Genomic DNA, 20,167 nt, shown 5'->3' with positions numbered 1-20,167 from the left:
AAATTCCCTAGGGATATCTATGATTGGAAACTTTTGTGGTAAGCTGTCTGGGATAACGCTGACACATCATACTCAATGAGCACATAGCTCATGTCTTACTTCTTGATAGTGTTTGCCACTGTAACTTAGATCTGTGTCAGCTCATTGTCTCTGCATCCCCAGATACTAGATCTCTCTCTCTCTCCATTTCACTTTTTTTTAGTGTGACTGAAGAATGTGAACATTCTAAGGAGGTGGGGTATATAATTAAAGGTGTGAGAGGGAAGGTGTTTAGTTCAAATACACTTTATTATTTTTTTTTATTGTAAACAAATGGGATACATTTTGATTCTCTGTACATGGAGTAAAGGCATACCATTCGTGTAATCATAAATTTACACAGGGCAATGTTGTTTGATTCATTCTGCCATTTTTCCCCCTTCCCCCCCACCCCACCCACCCCTCTTTTCCCTCTATACAGTTCTTCCTTTCTCCATTCTTGCCCCCCTCCCTAACCCTAACCCTAAACCTACCCCTAACCCTAATGCTAACCCCTCCCACCCCCACTTTACTATTTTTGACCAATCAAGAAATATCAACCCTGAAAATGAAATGAATGTTCATTTCAATAAAACATTTAAAGTCTCATCTTATGACTAAAATTCACTTTGTCTTCTAAGTTTCCCTTTGCTAATATGACTATGTAGAACACAGTGCTAATAGCTAACATCTGCTGAGTACTTGCACTATGTCAGGCTGTGTTTTAAGGGTGCGAGACATATTAACTCACTCACTCGTCCCAAAGTTCTTATCAGGGTGGTGTTTATTTCATCACCTCCTCTTTTACATGAGGAAGCTGAGGCTTATAAGTGGTAGATGTGACCCCAGGCTCTTAATACTTGATGCTACCTCCCTCTAGTGTTATTTTAACACAATTTATTAACCGCAGCCATGTTAATACCAGTTCCAGATTATAATTTGTTTAGTTATATTTAACCTGTACTGTAGGAAGTAGTTGTGACCTCCAACAAATGTGAACAACAGATCTTATTCATATTACCATGTGACTTAGATATTGATTTGGAAATGAATCATGGAGGGTGCTTGTATTTCTTTTCAGAGTAAAGTAGGAATGAAAGCCATCTGATGCCAATTCCATTCTGGGTGTGGTGAAGAATATGTGGTCACTCAGTTCTGCACTAAATATGAGCCTGCATCCTGTCATCCAGGACTATAAATCTTCGTTGAGGTCTTTAGCAGCCAGGATCAGCAGGAAGCATTCATCTTCCCTTGGTATGGACCTATCTATACTTTCTTGTCTTTTTCACTTAGAATAGTTTCAAAATGTAGTGTAGATCATATATACCAAACTCTGCTAAACAAGTCATGGAAATCAAGTTATCCCTTCTAATTTTCCATACGACACTGTTCACATATTCCAATTTCCCCTCGAGTCCTCAAGGGAGAATCAAGATTGTTTTTTATTATCAAAAATCTTCATTAAATAAAAATCCTCATTTTGAGTGAGAAATTGATAAATTTCTAATATGCACTCAGAAAATTTTACTCTTAAAATGCTCTTCTATGGAATAACAGTTACAAGATGTTGCCTTTAAACAGATTTTAATTTAAACTCTTTTAAAACTGGGTAGCAGAAATATATTTAAAGTGGTTTAAAATGAGCTAGAATGTCATTTTATTGGTTCTAGACCTAGACTAGAACATCATAAAATGTAAGAGAAAGATAGTTGACCTCCTCTTTATTGATAAGTTATAGAAGAAATCATATTTTCCAAGTGTGAGAAAGGTGGCCTTGTAGTTTGGAATTACTTTAGCACTTTGGTGATTCCTTTGTGCGGTCTTAGTTTCTCTCTCTCTCTCTCTCTCTCTCTCTCTCTCTCTCTCTCTCTCTCTCTCTCTCAATATTGTCCTCCTGCTTCATAGATTTGTCCTCTTGAAAGAGCTTAAAGAGCTCTGAAACCTTAGGTGAGCCCTTTGACTTTCAAGGTTTTGATTTTTCACATTAATAAAAGGATGAGGTGAGAACAATTGCCTTTAAGTTGTATTCTTGCTTGGATATTTTATGATTGGGACAGCCAGAGAGATTTAGAAGTTTATTATGTAAATAGGACACTTTATCTGGTGGCATACTAGTAACTCAGTCTCAAAAAAATTGTGCATATATACATACATTATTTATAAATTTTATTTACATAAAGGATGTGTAGCACATAATTTACAAATAACAATAAAATATTCAATATTCTTTATTGTTAATTCCATATAGCTAATCATTTCTCACAGAAATACTTTTGTTGATTTTTGCCAAACTCTTATTTAAACTTACAGTTAAACTGTGAGTAAAATTCAATGAGTTTTAAAATCCAGTTTGATAAATGTCTGTCCTTCAGTTGGAATATTTAGTTCATTAACGCTTAAGATAATGACTAATATATTTTGGCTTAGATCTACAATGTAATTATTCTATACTTCCTGCATTTTTATTTCTTTTTCTAACCTTTCTTCATCAGTATTTTATTTCATTTGCTTGTTAGTTATACATTTTCTCTTTGCTTGTTAGTTATACATTTTATTTCTCAAACTCTAGAGACTTAAAAAAGTCTTAATCGAAATTAATACTTTTACCCTTCTTGTTGTTTTTCATGTTTCCACAATGCAAGAAAAAATTCTATATTAAAGATGAATATTTAAAACTCCAGTATTCAAATTTTAATCTAGTATGCCTATTACTCTATGCTCTTTTCACCATTATACTGAAGCCCAAATACTTTTGAGTTTACCAACTGAAGCTACAACAAATCAATCAAATTTGTTCTCTGTTTCATGCTATGTCAATTGGTGGAACCCTCACATCTCCCTGACAATTCTGTTCTTCAGACTCAACATGCCCACATCATTTTGGTGTTCTTTTAGAACTGGTTTCCAGATTCTTCATCATCCTAGAGGTGTAATTTGGATGCTCAAGAAGAGTTCATCAATTTCACTCCGAAGATACAAATTTAGAAGAATCCATACTCTACTGTGGTTCTCAATAAGATAAAGACAAATAGAAAGCTCTCTGAAATACTGAAAGTAATAATAATAAAAAAAGGAAACAAAGGGACTGGGAATGTAGCTCAGTGGTACAGTGCTTGCCTAGAATGTATGAGATCCCCAGCACCACAAAGAAAAAAAAAAAAAAAAAAAAAAAAGAAAGAAAAAGAAAAAGAAAGGAAAAAGCAAAGCAAACAAAGAAAAAAATCAATTAAAAAATACCAAATAATAGTTACTTTTAGCAAAGGAATTTTCTAGTTCTTCATGTTTGAATCTAATATTGGAGTTAAAATTAGTTAAGGGAATTTTCAGATAATGCACAATTAAACATGTCTTATGTGTACATGTAAAAAAATTACAGATTGTATTTGCTTCCCATTTATTTGGTATAGTTGTATCATATCAATAATAATGAAAATAATAAAAACTTACATCACCAGTTAGAAGTACAAAGGAATAATGTCAGAGAAACTAATATTTGCCATAGTAAGTTCTAGAACAGAAGCTGGAACATTGTTCTGTTTTGTTTTTTTCCTGACTGGGAATTCAATTTTTTTCTCATTCTGTGCTCAAAATGATTTTCTTCAATTAGCAAATAGGTTTATATTAATCAGTTTTTCCTCTAGACTTTTCTAATTCCAAACTTCAGGTGCTTCAACTCTTTCACTTTGTGATAACCTATCTTTGCCTAAATTCAATAACCCATGACTCCTCAAACAAGAATGAATAGCAATTAAGTCTCTTTGAGCTTCTATGATATGCTTTACCAGGAGTAAAACTGCAGAAAAAAACACTTTATTATAATCTATTTTATTTTCTTAAACCTGAAAATAGTTGGGTAAGGTAGCACATGCCTGTAATCTCGACGACTCAGAAGTTGAGGCAGGAGGATTGCAAGTTCAAGGTCGACCTATGCAATTTGGTGAGAACTTGTCTGGGCATGTAGCTAGTGGTGGAGCACCTATGGGTTCAATCCCCAGTACCACAGAAAATAAAAGGAAAAATTAACAACAAGAAAAAAATTCCCTGAAAATATGCTAATTCTTATTTCAGAACACCTCTCATTCTAATAGTGAAGTTTCGCTCTGGCTTTTATCAGCTCTTTGCTGGACAATTCTCTAATTTTGGAGTCCATTAGAAAGTTTAACGTAGGATGATTAGATGTCTTATGCTAAGATGTATCTCCCCTCTTCTCCTTTGTTTTTAACTTTTTATCTCTTTTGGTAAGAATTTACTGAAATGACCTAATTTGCACAAGTCTCTCCTATGCAGAATTACATTCTTCCCATCCCCCATTTCTTCCTATTTCTTTAGACTCCTTCCTTATTGCCCTCTTGCCTCTTCCCCTGGGCTTCTGTTTACTCTACATGAGAGAATCACCTGGTAGTGTCCAGCAACTGTCAAACCCAAACCTTGGCTGTGTCAAAGGCCAGGCATCCTCCTTAGGGATCATAAGAATAGGGGTGGTTCTTTTCTCAGAACAAAATCTCTTTCTTGCCCCCACCCCCACCTTCTGGAGTATTCTGGTTCTCTGCTGTTAACACTGTTTCTATATTCCAGAATGCAAATCAAAGGGCACAGCTGCTGTGGTCTCAGCCCTACATAGAGTGTTTTGGATACACAAACTTCCACAACTCCAACATGAAAACAAAGACAGTAGGGAAATTCTGACCACACTGCCCCAGAGTATGTATGTGGATCCCTGTGCAGTTCTGGACACTTGTAGGACTTTCCCTTTTTCTCCTTTTATAAAGTTTATACTTTTCGTTAGCCCACATCATGCTATTCTTCCCATTATTTAAACATGATTGACTCATTTACCAAAGCCCGGGTGCAAATGCTATTTGCCTCCTCCTTAAGCAAACAAATAAAATAGAACAACATGTTAAATGCAAATATGGGCAAGAGGTGTGGTATCCATGGTATCGCAACCCTGCTGTTTAAGAGACTGCACCCAAAACAGGAGAGCCATATGTTACCAGTCAGTGTGTCTATTTCTAGATCAGAATGGAGTCTTGAGATCTCTCCCACCCAATCTGTTCCCTGATTACGGCAGCTGAATCATATCCCTAGGGAGATGAAGGTGCTTACATTGAAGGTTGTGCTATTTCCACACTCCTCCATGACCCCACCTGAGAAAATAGTTATTCTGTGGTGGATGCCCAGAGGGATGTCACACAAGGTCTCAGGGTCTGGATGTCAGGTTTGTTCTATGTCAATCATTATCTCTAGTGGCCCAAAGTGGAGACCAAACTGGAGACCTTGACTTGAGAAATTTGTAGATAGATACTAAATAATTTCCTGGGTTCTTTTTCTATTCTCTTTTATGCAAAGATATGAATACAAGTAATTGTTAAAGTGATAGCTTTCTCAGGATTATATGCAAATTCAAAACATTCCTGTTATGGCTAAATCTCAAATGATGGCCATGTTGTCTTAAGGAACTTACATTATTTATATTCTTGAATGCCTTCATTAATTGCGAATCTTCAAATTATGATTAGATAATTACACTTCCATAAACACTTTCACTTTATCTATATTGTATGTTGTGGTGATTTAGGCTCAGTTAAAACTCTGAAGTAGAGACATCTGCATTTAAGGAAGTCCTAAATTAAGGTGATAAAATAATTACTTCTCAAAATACAAATAGTAAATTATCTTAATAGCAATTCTTTCCTTGAAACTTCTAGATATTATTTAAGAAAGACATTAGTCCCATCAATCTTCTTAGTGACGTCAAGAGACGTAGTTTATATAGTGGTTAAACAGATTTTGAATTCAGATATTAGTTTATCACTCATTAGCTGTGTGATCCTAACCCATTGCCTTTGTTTTCTTTAGGATCTACACTGAGATGCAGAAAGATCAATTAATAATATCTCAAATTAGATGTGAATCATAACCCACAGAGGTAGAAGTCACCATCTGGTTTAGTTTTACACAGGCAGAAAAACAGAGCTAATTGCCACATTCTAGCCGCCTTCTCCCCAACTGAAAGTCCACGATAAAACTTTTGATTATTTTCTGACCATGTTATTTTCTCTTTGTATCTGTGACCTTGGAGTCATCTTTGATTCTGTTTTCCTTTGCCCTCATATCTTATTGCTGAGACGTTTTGGCTAGACATGTTTTTTGCCTCATTAGTAACAAAGAGTTTCATCTATTTCCTACAACTTGACTCTGGCTGAACCAAATGCCAACTTGGTTCTGGAAACATCTCAAAGACAAGTGCCATATCCTTCTAAATGAAGTCAAATTCCCCTCAGATCTTAATACAGCTTGTTCATCAGTGTGGATGGTCAGTAGTGCCAAATTGATGATCATTTATAACTATAGGTAGTGTACACTTAATCTGCATTGCACATCAATACTATTCATTTTCCCTCATTTTGCTATTGTTTGAATTAAAGTTCTGTGGACACTTGGGGTTGGAAAATAACTCTGAAAACCACAAAGAAGTCACTAATGTTGACAACGCTGAATCCCTCTGAAAAATAAGCACCTGCTGTTCTTATTTACTATAATAACAAATGGTTGGTCTTTATACAGGTCAAACAGGTTTTTTAGACTCTATAAAAGGCAATTATCTGACATTAAGACTGTAGCTGTCTTTGGGCCTTGGTAATAAGATCTTAATCAAATATTGGGGGCTTCTGATATTATAAAAATACCTTGGTGAAAGTTTAGGTGATGGAAAAGCCTTAACTATAATATACTCCTACGTAGTAAAGCCATGTTTTCACTTGCAGTGAGCATAAAGAACACGTCTAAGATGACATTCAGATTGCTACCAAACTATTTTATGTACTTAATTGTAGCTTACTTTAAAGTTATGTTTTGAGTAGCTACCTGGGTGTAAAGTTGGTTAAGCCTATAAAAAGTTAGTAAAACAGAAAACAGAGTATGTAGCTTAGCTGTTTACATGTTTGCCACCCATCTCAGTCTGTAAACAGGAATTCTTGATATCAGGAATTATTTTTTTCATGTGAAAAATTATTTTTTTCATTCTCAGTGTCTACTAACCCATATTTGATCCATAATAAGTGTTTAAACAAGGAATAAATAAGTGCCTAACTTTAATCACCCTAAACGCATGATTCGGGGGTTCTATAAGGGAACTATATTATCATTTGCTGCGTTAATGAAACATAATTCACGTTAAAATTCTAGAGCTGCATTACTCAATGTGGTAGTTCCTAGAAAGATGTAGCTATTTAAAAAGTTTAAATTGAAATAAAGATGATATAAAATTAAAAATCCAGTTTTTCATCTTTATAGCCATATTCTAATTGCTCAAAAAAAAAAAAACAAATGAAGTTAGTGGTTATCATATTCAAAATTGTAGATATGGAACATCTCCTTCATTGCAGAGAGTTTTATTGGATAGCACCCTATTATAGGGTATAATATTTTCTTCATATAAAATAACTGCCTATGACAGTGCATAAATTCCAGTATACTGTTCAGGTGAGTTTGAAAATATAATACTCCCCACCTCAATCTAAAGGAGTTCCAGGATGAACCCATTCACTATACATTTCTTCATCCACCTGCAGGTTTGTGATAGTCTTATAATTCTTAAAGGATCTTTAAGAACTTTTTTTTGTTTGAGCTGGTGTCTTACTAGCTATGTTGCTCAGATTTAATCAAACTTGTGGGGCTCAAGGAATCCTTCTGTTTCAGTTTCCCAAGTAGTTGGTAGATATAGATGTGTGCTACCACACTCAGCTTTTAAGAGCTTTTTAATAAACTCAGAATTCTACAAAGGAGAAAACATCTTAAACAAGTGATTGTCAAAGTTGTGCTGGCCAAATATTTAGATTCCCAGATCCTACCGGCAAGATCCTGACCCAGTAGGTCTGAGGTGTCTTAATGAAACTAAATTTTTAGCAACCTCCCCAGGTGATTTTGATTTTGGTGGCCCAAGGTCCATATATTGAAAGTTTTAGCATAAGAATTATAAGGATTATATTCTTACTTCATTTATTCAACAAAACATAGATCTTCTCTATGTTATGGGTCCTATCATAGGCAACAGGGCTATAGAGATGAAAAAAGAGAACATCAGTGACAAAAGTATTAATGGGCATTACTCTTTGTGAACCTGTTCCTTCACTAATCACAGGCACCTTAACCTCTGCTTCCTGTTTTAACCTGTCCTCAAATTTTTCCCGTGGAATCTTTTTTTTCTATATGCAAAGAGAAATCTAGGAAGAACTTGATAATAGCAGAAATAGTAATAGAGGAGGGAAAAGAAAAAGGTGGAGAAAAAGAAGAAGAAAAGGGTTGGGACAGAAAGGAGGAGGGGGAGGGAAAGCAAGGTGAGAAAAAAAGTAAAGAAAGAAGAAAGAAGGAAAGAAGAGCATGGATCTGAGAGACGTGAAAGAAAAGAGACTGGACAGCACTTGGTCATTGAATGGGGGCGTAGGGCAATAAGCAAGAGAAGAGTCTAAGATAATATTTAGCTTTTCATCTTCGGTTGGTAAATCATAGGGTTATTCACTTTGAAAGAGAATGCACACATAATAGTAGTTTGGCAGGGAAAAAAGCGGTTTAGTGGACTTAGATGCTGCCTCTGGTATTTCTAAGCAGGAAAATCCAGAAGGCAGCTGGGTATACAATTTTAGATCTTTGAAGATAAAAATTTGGGATGCAGCAATGTTAGGTGAAACCATGAGAATTTCCTGAATGAGTGAAATCATACAGGAAAATGAAATGGAAAAATGGAAAGTTAGTGAGCATCCAAGGTGGTGATTTTAACCTTTTATAAGAACATAACATTTCTAAAAATAAAATGATTTGTAGAGAATGCTTAATTTTACACTTAAAAACTTTTGTAATTTTCAAGGTATTGCATCTAATTGAGAACTTCCACAGATTTCGTGTATTTAAAGGACGACAAGTGGAACTCTTCAATGACAATGAGAAGGACAGCCAAAGAGAAAAATCAGAATTCCAACATACAGAGATGTATTTATCTGACCTAATGCAGCTATAGTTATAAGCCCTTTAAATAAGCAGCCTGCTTCTCTTGTATTCCTATTTGTAAAATGTGAAGGAAGGTAATTGTGCAGGTTTAGAAGTAATTAATCTTAAGTTTCCTTTTTATCCATAGCCCTTCAAAGTCAGCAACAGAATTTCCCTTCATTTTGTTTTGGGTTTTCTTTCTTTGAGTCATAGAAATCAGTTAACCTTGGAAAGAGAGAAATAGAGCTTTTTTAGAAAAGCATATGAACAATCCCACAATGTTTTTTCTCTTCCACATAGGTATTAGACAAGGGAAAGCAAGGCCAGCATGCATTTATTTTGTTAGGGTACCGTCCTTTTAAGTTATGCTTACCCGTGGAAGTGATGATGACTGTGAAATGAGTTTCATCTCGCCTTCCAGTTATGTTGTTGTAAGCACAGCAAACGTAGTCAGTTGTCTTCTGGGCTACTTTCTCAGATGCAACTTCCAAGTGAGGCCCGTGCTTAATGACATATGTTGTATTGTCAGTCCTCCGGATCCAGGAGTAGGTGTTGGGGGGATAAGAATCAGCAGAACAATCGAATAGAATGGCTTCTCCAAGGTCCACAGTAAACACTTCTCCTACTTTTAGCCCTTTATCAGAATTAACTTGAAGACCATAAGGTCCATCTGCATCAATGCAAAAAAGACAAAGAGGGGGTAACATAAATATTTGCAACATACTTTGGGGCTTGGGAGAGTTTAGCAGTATTTTACTTTCTTTGAAAGTCTTCACGTGAGACTTAGGCAAACAGGTCCTTGTTTAGACTTCCAATAAGAGATGAGACCTAAATATGTTTTATTCTGATATTTGTGGAAATGGATATTGAGATGTGACTGAACTTATTTGCAATAGTGAAAAGCCTGAAATTCAGTTTTACAGACACTATCATTATTGTGACATTAAGTTTTTCAATATTGTATTGATAAAGGCACATTCTTGTTGTAAAACTCCATATTTCTGAAATAGTAACTGCACTTCAAAATATTTTTGCAGCATTTTATGTCCATTGTTTTTTTCTTTGACAACCATACTTTGAATATCATCTATTTTTCTTCTCAGTGCTAGGATAGGTCATGCAAATATTTACTGTAGGCATAGTTTCACAAGGAATACAGCTTTGTGCAAATAGACTGAGGAGTGTTTCACATTTTCATAACATTTTAACAGTTAAAGAATTTTTAAAGTTCCTATCCCTCAGCTAACCTTAAGATTCCACTTGGAAAAATGCATATCGTCATTGTCATTAACAAATATCAACTGATCATCTTTAAACCTCTTAATCATAGCTATCCCCTGGTGTTTTCCCTCACACGCCAAGGCTTTTATAGTGTTTTGCCAATCCCATGGTATCAGGTCACCAGCACATGAAGACACAGTCCTGCTGCTTTTTTCAGAGAATAAAAAGAGAGATTAAAAATATTCCCCAGCTGCATAATTTTCTCATCTAGTCTTAAGTCCTGGTTTATATTGTAAAGACTTTCACATTTTAGTCAGGATTGTACTAATTTTTCATCGGATCATTAACTGATATTTTTTTGGATGTTTGCCACGCGAAAGCACTTTAAATTCTTACATGTATAACCACATTTAAGCTCTAAAGCAACCACATGACATAGATGTTATTATTCTCATTATAATATTTAAAAAATATTTGTCCATGATCACATAGCTTTTAAATAGCAGAACTGGGACTCTTAAGATATATGCATTTAATCATTCATATTACTCCCCTAAAAAGAAATAAAGTATAAGTAATATAATTTTATCAGAGTATTTTCTTATTGTCTACCTACATTATTACTTCTACAATTAATTATTGCTTAATTATATATTAGCACTGTAATTAGTCAACCAAATATTAAATCAATAAATATTTACTTGAGAGATAATACATATAGATAATATATTTAGTATATGAAAGGCAGAAACAATTTGTAATCTTTTGGGGGGATTCTGACTTTGATCCTGATTTTATTTTGAAAAAGGACTGAATACTCATTTCTGAACATGTGTAATAATATAATGTGACTAGACTTTAGTAGGGTCACCAGTTTTGTCAAACATTACTTAAGTATTCTTTAGAAATCAATGAAACTTTTTGGATCTTGGCTTTCCTCATCTTTTAATATAAACAACTGGATTAACTGGTTGCCAGAGTTCTTTTACCTTTCCAACACCATGATTCATACTGTGCTAGACCTACTTTAAATATGACAAGCCAATCTCAAGTTTGCAGATTTCCAGACTGGCTCTTCATTATGTTGGTATTTTCTGATCAGCCTACCTTTTGGTAAACAAATTTCCAAAGATATGACAGAATCTAATGATTCAAAACAAGGTTTTATATTTAAGTAGGGAACATACACTTAAACTTTTTCCTTTTCTAATTACATAGAGAAATGTGAAAGGAACCTACAGATTTACATTAATATGTTAAGATAAGGTAACCCTACTTTCAGAAAGCAAACCTAGAAGCTAGTTTAATCATCCCTTGGTATTTGGGGTGATTGGCTCCAGAGCTCTTTGAGGGTACCCCAAACTGCAGATGCTAAAGTCCCTTACAAAAAATGGCATAGCATTTGCATATAACCTCCATGCATCCTCCTGAATATTTAAAGGCATTTCTAGATTACTGAAAACAATGTAAACGCTATGCAAGTAGGTGTTATGACTTATTGTTTAGGAAATATGACATGAAAAAGTATGTACGTGTTCTGAATATAAGCAGTAATTTTCCAAATATTTTCAATCTGAGGTTGGTTGAATCTGCTGATGCTGAATCCACAGATATGGACAGCTGACTGTACTTTGAAATTTGAAGCAATCAGGAACTTGGGGTAGAGGATTAAAATGAGGAGGAACATATGTTCCCTTCCTGTGACTGCACTAGCACCTTGTTACACTGCTCTCCTGTTTTAGGCTTGGATGCAATCTCAGGTGAAGCCACTGTGATCAGGGATTTAGAACAGTGTACTGTGAAGTGAAACCCTCTTATTCTGAACTCCTCTAAAAAGTAGTAGTGTACTGGGAATGAAAATTTGCTTTACTTACTCAACCAAAGTTGCTATTGAGATGTTACTGTGTGTGTGTGACACTGTTCTAGGCACTGTGATGAACCAAGATGTTGAAGACATGGGTCCTGAGGCTACATCTCTGACTCTGTGCAGCAGCAGTGCCCCTTCTAGTTGTCAGCATTGATAGAATATCAGGAAAGCAAAGGCCTCCAACCTGTGTTCAACCAGCCTTCACACAGAAGGAAACCAATGGGAGGACTCCACTGTGACTGGGAAGAGCAAGACCTGAGTCTATGTAAACAAAAGGAATGTAATCATAAAAGTACAGTCATTTAACTTAGGTCTCTGTCTTCCCACTGGTTTTGGGGTTTACAGAATGTGGCTGTAAAAACAAATTGCTTCATAACTGAACACACGTAAAAATGAATATTACTCCTTTCAAAGTGTGCTGACATGACTCAAAACTTTTTTGGGAACTTCCTCATTTTGTAACCACCTTAGGACCTTGCACCAGAAAGAAGTATTTTCACAAGCTGTAGTTCTTTAATATTAGAGGGTGTATTCTCTTCACAGAGGAAGTCCCACAGTCATTGTGAACCAGGGCTAGTAAATAAGGCCAATGAGCTAATTAAAAAAAAAAAAATCACTCTAGCTTAAAATAAAAATACTTTCAAAGAAAGAAATCTATCTTTGTTCATCTTTTCTATTCAGTTTATCTTCTCTTATTTTTATTTCAATTTTGCTACTTCCTCACGGTTTGGGTTTCATGATTGGCATCATCTTTTCTTTTTGTCTTATATGCTATATCTAACTCTTCAGAGTTAGCCTCAAATTCCTCAAACTTCTTCCTCTACTTGGAAGCTAACACCTTGAAGCATTTAAATTGCTTCTTAAATTCCTTTAAAAATCCAAAACTTCAGAGAAGCTCAGTGTGAAAAGTCATTTGTAATTTTACTGCTCAGAGAACCAATATTCACATTTCAGTATATGATCAAGTCTCTCTTCACACACACACATGCGCGCACACACACACACACACACACACACACACACACAACTATATCTTACCCTGAATGCACTGGTTAAAATCTATTTTCTTTTGACTATATTTTCTTTTCTTTTTTTTTCTTTATCATTAGTACTTCAGGCTGAGCATCCCTCTACTTTGAGGTAAAGCCTAGCACATTATTCAAGTGAATGGATGATCTAGTTGGAGATGTTTGGAGTGATTCAACCAGAGTGACCTCTGATACTAAAGATGAAAGCAGGATAATTCCATTTTGACTTTGGATTATGGATCACTTTTTTGCCTTTGACAGAAGTCTCCCAATGGAAATGAACCCATTGCCTCAGGAATGGCTGTTTACTAAATGACTTGTAAAATCACATATCATCTGTTCTGTTTAACAATTTATGGCTGGGTGGGAACAGTACTGAAAATTCTGTCATGATGCTGCTTGCCACCCTGCTTGGGAGCAGATGGTAAGTATTTACCATGAATGACCTTTTTTTTTTTTCTTTAATTTTTATCACTTAGAGTACTCCCCTGCAGCAATACCATATGTTGCACACAAAATGTAGTGGTTACTACGTTATTATTTACAGCTGGAGCTAGAAGGCATATACATCTTTTGAACTGCACATAGATATTTGTCTGAATTATCAACTTGACATTGTATTGGCCACCAAGGCCAATACCAAATTATGACATCACAACCCATAAATATATGATCAATCTTGCTTGATTTTGTTGTACTTTTTTCTGACAAAATAAAAAAATGAGTCCTGCTTTCATAAAGAAAACTGTCATGGAAACAAGTGCTTTTAGAAAACAGAATAGATGATTCATGCTAAATTATAATGTGAACTTCTATGAAGGAATATTAGAATGTGACATTTAGTAGATTATTGAGGAACTGTGCTAAAGGTCAGAAAAACAAAGGGCTGAAGCACTATCATGAAGAAACTGTCATCTTATAATGGGAATTTAACCTTTCCACAGTATCATCAAGTAACACTGGAATCTGAAAAGGGTATGAACAAAAATAATGTATTCCATTTTGGTCAAATTCAAGAAACTTTATTGAGTTCTTAATCTGTGTCAAGTGTTGCCCTACAGATACAAAGGTGAATAATGTGGAATTCTTACTTGGATTTGGGGTGCTTATGAGTGGAGGAGAGTCAAGGAGAACATAATGCAGTGAAAACAAGGGAAGAAATCTGTGTAGGATTTTGCAGGAGCACAGTGAATTTCACAGTGACACTAAGGAGGTGCTACCAGATGGGAACAGGTGAACCATTCTGGAGAAGATGATGTCAGAAGGAAGAGGAAGAAGAACATATGAAGAAAGAACAAGCACGTATTTCCAGTTTGCGTGGAATGATAAAGATTGTAAATATATTGATGCCACATCAACAGATAAGAAAAATGACAAATCTTCATATTTTACACTTTATTTAATTCTTGTTACCTGAAACCAAGAAAAATAAAATGAAACAAACAATAAAACAGGGATGAAAGAATAGCAAGAAAAACTATCAAATTAATGAGAGTGGGTTGTGTTTCTATATGTTATGTGATAGGTAATTTGTTTAACAAAGACCATGATATTTGATTTTTTAATCAAATCTAATTATGAATGAGTGAATTAATAAATTAATGAATGAATATCAATAAGATGAGATGTTGGCCAAATAAAAGTTTCTGTGTTTGAAAATAACAAAGAAAAAGTTAATATAACGTTCATGATTACCAATTAATAAGTCAAAATCTTTTTAAACATATAGGTAACTTACAAAGATGTGAGTAACCAGAACCCACGTTTGTAAATTTTCTTAATGTTCTCTTTTCTACTGTCCGTCTTAATTCATAAAAGATTTTTTTTTGCCAATGGTGGGGTAACCTTGGATTGAACTCAGGGGCACTCAACCACCGAGCCATACCTCCAGCCCTATTTTATATTTTATTCAGGGTCTCACTGAGTTGCTTAGTGCCTTCTTTTGCTGAGGCTGGCTTTGAACTCGAGATGCTCCTACCTCAGCCTCCCGAGCTGCTGGGATTACAGGCTTGTGCCACTGTGCCTGGCTTCATAATAGATTTTTATAGACTATTTATAAAAGAACATAAAGGAGAAGTTTCTTTTTCTATATGCATATGATATAGATATATTCTATGAAATATGGACTTATTCAGAATGGGATATTTTAATTCTTTTAAATAACCCAAAAAAGGGAAGAAAGTTTAGGAGTCTAAAGTAAACTATTTAACCTTTACAGTTATAGTTACGTTTTTTCCTCCATTTTTATATTTTTCACACTGTGTATCAACATATTCTGTGATAATAATGAGATTGGTGCATAGCTCATTTTCATTTTACCAGATTAAAATAAACTATGTAGCAAAACAACAGTACATTTCAAAAATGATATTTTCATATGCCTACAATTGTTTATGCCATTTCCTCCAGGACTCTTTTGCTTAAATCTATGACTGAAGTTTAAAGGAAGGTATATAGATGAAGAGAGACACAGATAGTAAACTACAAAAGAGAACTGATGTGAAGAAGAGATGTTACTGTTATAAAACATATGTCAAAATAAGGAATGGTAATGTTTGAGGAAGACAAAAATTCTTCTCAAGGTATTCATTCAGTTTTCTCTTTGCAGGTATTTTCTATATCATCCAGGTTCTCCAGAACTTCTTGCTGCTACATTGCCATTTATGTCAGCATAGTTTTGGTTCAAAGAAAATTTTTAAAAAACAAAAAGAGACTCCGGCAGTGGGCTCCTCCCACAGGGCCAGATTCTCCAGCTTCTCAGAGCAGGCCCCCCAGTGAGAGCCTTTCTGCACAAAACCAGCTCCAAGTCCCTGAGCCAGTGTGGCGAGCTCTGGCTCCCAGGTAGCTTCAGGGACCAAGACAGGGCAGCCAGGGATTTCCCCAAGCAGCCCGGCTACCACCGGCAGGAAGCGCCTTTCTAGGCTAGCTTCTCAGAGCAGACCGCCAAGTGAGAGCCTTTTTACATAGAGCCAGCCACAAGTCCCCAAGCCAGTGGAGAACTCCAACCTGCAAGCAGCCTCTGGGACCAGGGCAGGGCTGCCAGAGATCTCTCCCGGCGGCCCTGCCCCCTCCGGCCACAGGCTTTTTCCACGGGGCTATCCAAGATGGCGGACTAGAGGGTGACTGCATCTCCACTCTCTTCAGAAGCCAGGATTCAAGAAGAGGAGGCATTGAGAGACTCAGACTAAAATAGAGCCACGGGGTGAGTCTGCCCCACCCGGTGAAGCTCGGCCTGGGTGGCAGGCCCAGATTCGGGTGGCTTATTATAGTAGGGCAGGGCAGCGAGAGTCTTCTCCAGGCAGCCCTGCACACTCCGACGGTGGGCTCCTCCCACATGGCCAGCTGCTAGGAGCAGGCCCCCCAGTGAGAGCCTTTCCACACAGAGCCAGCTCCAAGCCCTGGAACCAGTTGCGGGCTAGGGGCAGCTTTCTTCGGAAGTACTGCATTATCAAGTTACTCAAAGACTTCAGGCTACTGAAGGCTGGGAAGTGATACACTGGAAGTCTACAGGGACACTATAAGCCAATAGAGGAAATCTGCAATATCACAGAGTCCCACTGACATCTGACCAATATGAGAAAACAAGGGAAGAAAATGTCCCAAACAAACCTAGATACTATATCAATAAAACCCAATGACAGCACAGCAGAAGAAATGGCAGAAAGTGAGTTTAGAATGTACATAATTAAAACAATCAGGGAAGCAAATGAGGAGATGAAAGAGCAAATGCAGACATTGAAGGAGGAGATGAAAGAGCAAATGCAGGCATTAAATGATTGCACCAATCAACAGTTAAAAGAGCAAATATGGGAAGCAAGAGATCATTTCAATAAAGAGTTAGAGATACTGAAAAAAAAAACAAACAGAAATCCTTGAAATGAAGGAAACAATAAACCAAGTTAAAAACTCCATAGAAAGTGAAACGAATAGGATAGAATACCTGGAAGACAGAACCTCATATATTGAAGACAAAATATTTAGTCTTGAAAACAAAGTTGACCAAACAGAGAAGATGGTAAGAAATCATGAACAGAATCTACAAGAATTATGGGATATACTGAAAAGGCCAAATTTAAGAATTATTGGGGTTGAGGAAGGCTTAGAGAAACAAACCAAAGGAATGAATAATCTATTCAATGAAATAATATCAGAAAATTTCCCAAATCTGAAGAATGAAATGGAAAACCATGTACAAGAGGCTTAGAGGACTCCAAATATACAAAATTACAACAGACCCACAGCAAGGCACATTATTATGAAAATACCCAACATACAAAATAAAGACAAAATTTTAAAGGCTTCAAGAGAAAAGAATCAAATTACATTCATGGGGAAACCAATAAGAATATCAGCAGATTTTTCAATCCAGACCCTAAAAGCTAGAAGGGCCTGGGACAACATTTACCAAGCCCTGAAAGAAAATGGATGCCAACCAAGAATCTTATACCCAGCAAAACTCACCTTCAAATTTGGCAATGAAATAAGATCCTTCCATGATAAACGAAAGCTAAAGGAATTTACAAAAAGAAAGCCGGCATTACAGAACATTCTCAGCAAAATATTCCATGAGGAAGAGATGAAAAACAACGATGAAAATCAGCAATGGGAGGAACTAGCCTAAAGGAATAGCCAAATAAAGGAGAAACCAAATCATGTCAAAAAACAAAAATGAGTCAAATGACTGGGAATATAAATCATATCACAATAATAACCCTGAATGTTAATGGCCTGAACTCATCAATCAAAAGACACAGACTGACAGATTGGATTAAAAAGAAAAATCCAACAATATGCTGCCTGCAAGAGACTCATCTCATAGAAAGAGATACCCATAGACTAAAGGTGAAAGGATGGGAAAAAACATACCATGCACATGGACACAGCAAAAAAGCTGGAGTATCCATCCTCATTTCAGATAATGTGGACTTCAAGCCAAAACTAGTCAGAAGGGATAAAGAAGGACATTACATACTGCTTAAGAGAAGCATAAATCAGCAAGACATAACAATCATAAATATCTATGCCCCGAACATTGGCTCATCCATGTACGTCAAACAAATCCTTATCAATTCCAGAAATCAAATAGACCACAACACAATAATACTAGGCCATTTTAACACACCTCTCTCACTGCTGGATAGATCGTCGAAACAAAAATTGAATAAAGAAACCATAGATCTCAATAACACAATCAACAATTGAGACATAACCTACTTACATAGAATATACCAGCCAACAAAGAATGAATGCGCTTTCTTCTCAGCAGCACATGGATCCTTCTCTAAAATAGACCATGTCTTATGCCACAAAGCTACTGTTAGCAAATACAAGAAGATAGAGATGCTACTTTGTACTCTATCAGATCATAATGGATTGAAATTAGAAATAAATGACGGAATAAAAAACAGAAACTTCTCCAATACTTGGAGATTAAATAATACACTATTGAATGATGAATGGATAACAGAAGACAACAGGAGGGAAATTAAAAAAGTCTTAGAAGTAAACGAGAACAAAGACACATCATATCAAAATCTCTGGGACACTATGAAAGCAGTACTTAGAGGAAGATTTATTTCATGGGGCACATTCAACAAAAGAAGTAGAAATCAACAAATAAACAACTTAACACTACAGCTCAAAGCCCTAGAAAAAGAAGAGCAGACCAACACCAAAAGTAGCAGAAGACAGGAAATAGTTAAAATCAGAGCCGAAATCAACGAAATTGAAACAAAAGAAACAATCGGAAAAATTAACAAAATAAATAGTTGGTTCTTTGAAAAAATAAACAAAATTGATAAACTCTTAGCCACACTAACAAAGAGAAGACGAGAGAAAACCCAAATCACTAAAATTCGGAATGAACAAGGAAATATCACAACAGACAGGATTGAAATACAAAACATAATTAGAAGCTATTTTGAAAATCTATACTCCAACAAAACAGAAAACCTTGAAAACATCAACAAGTTTCTAGAGACATATGAATTACCTAAACTGAATGAGGAGGACATACACAACTTAAATAAATCAATTTCAAGCAATGAAATAGAAGAGGTCATCAAAAGCCTACCAACAAAGAAAAGTTCGGGACCAGATGGGTTCTCAGCCAAGTTCTACAAAACCTTTAAAGAAGAGCTCATTCCAATACTTCTCAAAGTATTCCATAAAATAGAAGAGGAGGGAACCCTCCCAAACTCATTCTATGAAGCCAATATCACACTGATACCTAAACCAGACAGAGACACATCGAAGAAAGAAAACTTCAGACCAATATCCTTAATGAACATTGATACAAAATTCTCAACAAAACTTTAGCAAACCGCATACAAAATATATTAAAAAGATAGTGCACCAGGATCAAGTGGGTTTTATCTCAGGGATGGGAGGATGGTTCAACATCAGGAAATCAATAAATGTCATTCACCATATCAACAGACTAAAAGGTAACAATCACATGATTATTTCAATAGATGCAGAAAAAGCATTCAATAAAATACAGCATCCCTTCATGCTCAAAACACTAGAGAAAATTGGGGTAGTGGGAACATTCCTTAACATTGTAAAGGCCATCTATGCTAAGCCCATGGCCAATATCATTCTAAATGGTGACAAACTGAAAGCATTCCCCCTAAAAACTGGAACAAGGCAGGGATGCACTCTTTCACCACTTCTATTCAACATCGTTCTTGAGACTCTAGCCAGAGCAATTAGACAAACCAAAGAAATTAAAGGGAAACGAATTGGAAAAGAGGAACTCAAACTATCCCTGTTCACTGATGACATAATTATATATTTAGAGGAACCTGGAAATTCCACCAGAAAACTCTTAGAACTCATAAGCGAATTCAGTAAAGTAGCAGGTTACAAGATCAATGCTCATAAATCCAATGCATTTTTATACATAAGTGATAAATCTTCAGAAAGAGAAATTAGGAAAACTACCCCATTCACAATAGCCTTGAAAAAATAAAATACTTGGGAATCAATCTCACAAAAGAGATGAAAGACCTCTACAATGAGAAACTACAGAACACTAAAGAAAGAA

At 35.8% G+C, this 20,167-nt stretch overlaps 1 protein-coding gene across 7 annotated transcripts in view; it reads right to left on the bottom strand.

Annotated features, from left to right (window-relative positions):
• Positions 1-20,167, bottom strand: part of HEPACAM2 (HEPACAM family member 2) — a gene marked incomplete at both ends in the record, with an annotated part of 50,029 nt that overhangs the window by 9,084 nt on the left and 20,778 nt on the right. For all 7 annotated transcript variants that reach the window (XM_079152438.1, XM_079152439.1, XM_079152435.1 and 4 more), the window contains one exon: positions 9,377-9,673. In XM_079152438.1, the coding sequence (XP_079008564.1) occupies positions 9,377-9,673 (297 nt within the window). The remainder of the gene's footprint in view (positions 1-9,376; positions 9,674-20,167) is intronic.

This window comes from Sciurus vulgaris (genome assembly GCF_902686455.1).
Source record: "Sciurus vulgaris genome assembly, chromosome: 8".
NCBI classification, from domain to species: Eukaryota; Metazoa; Chordata; class Mammalia; order Rodentia; family Sciuridae; genus Sciurus; species Sciurus vulgaris.
The sequence above is the reverse complement of the archived record's forward strand: the minus strand, read 5'-3'. Positions and strand labels throughout refer to the sequence as shown.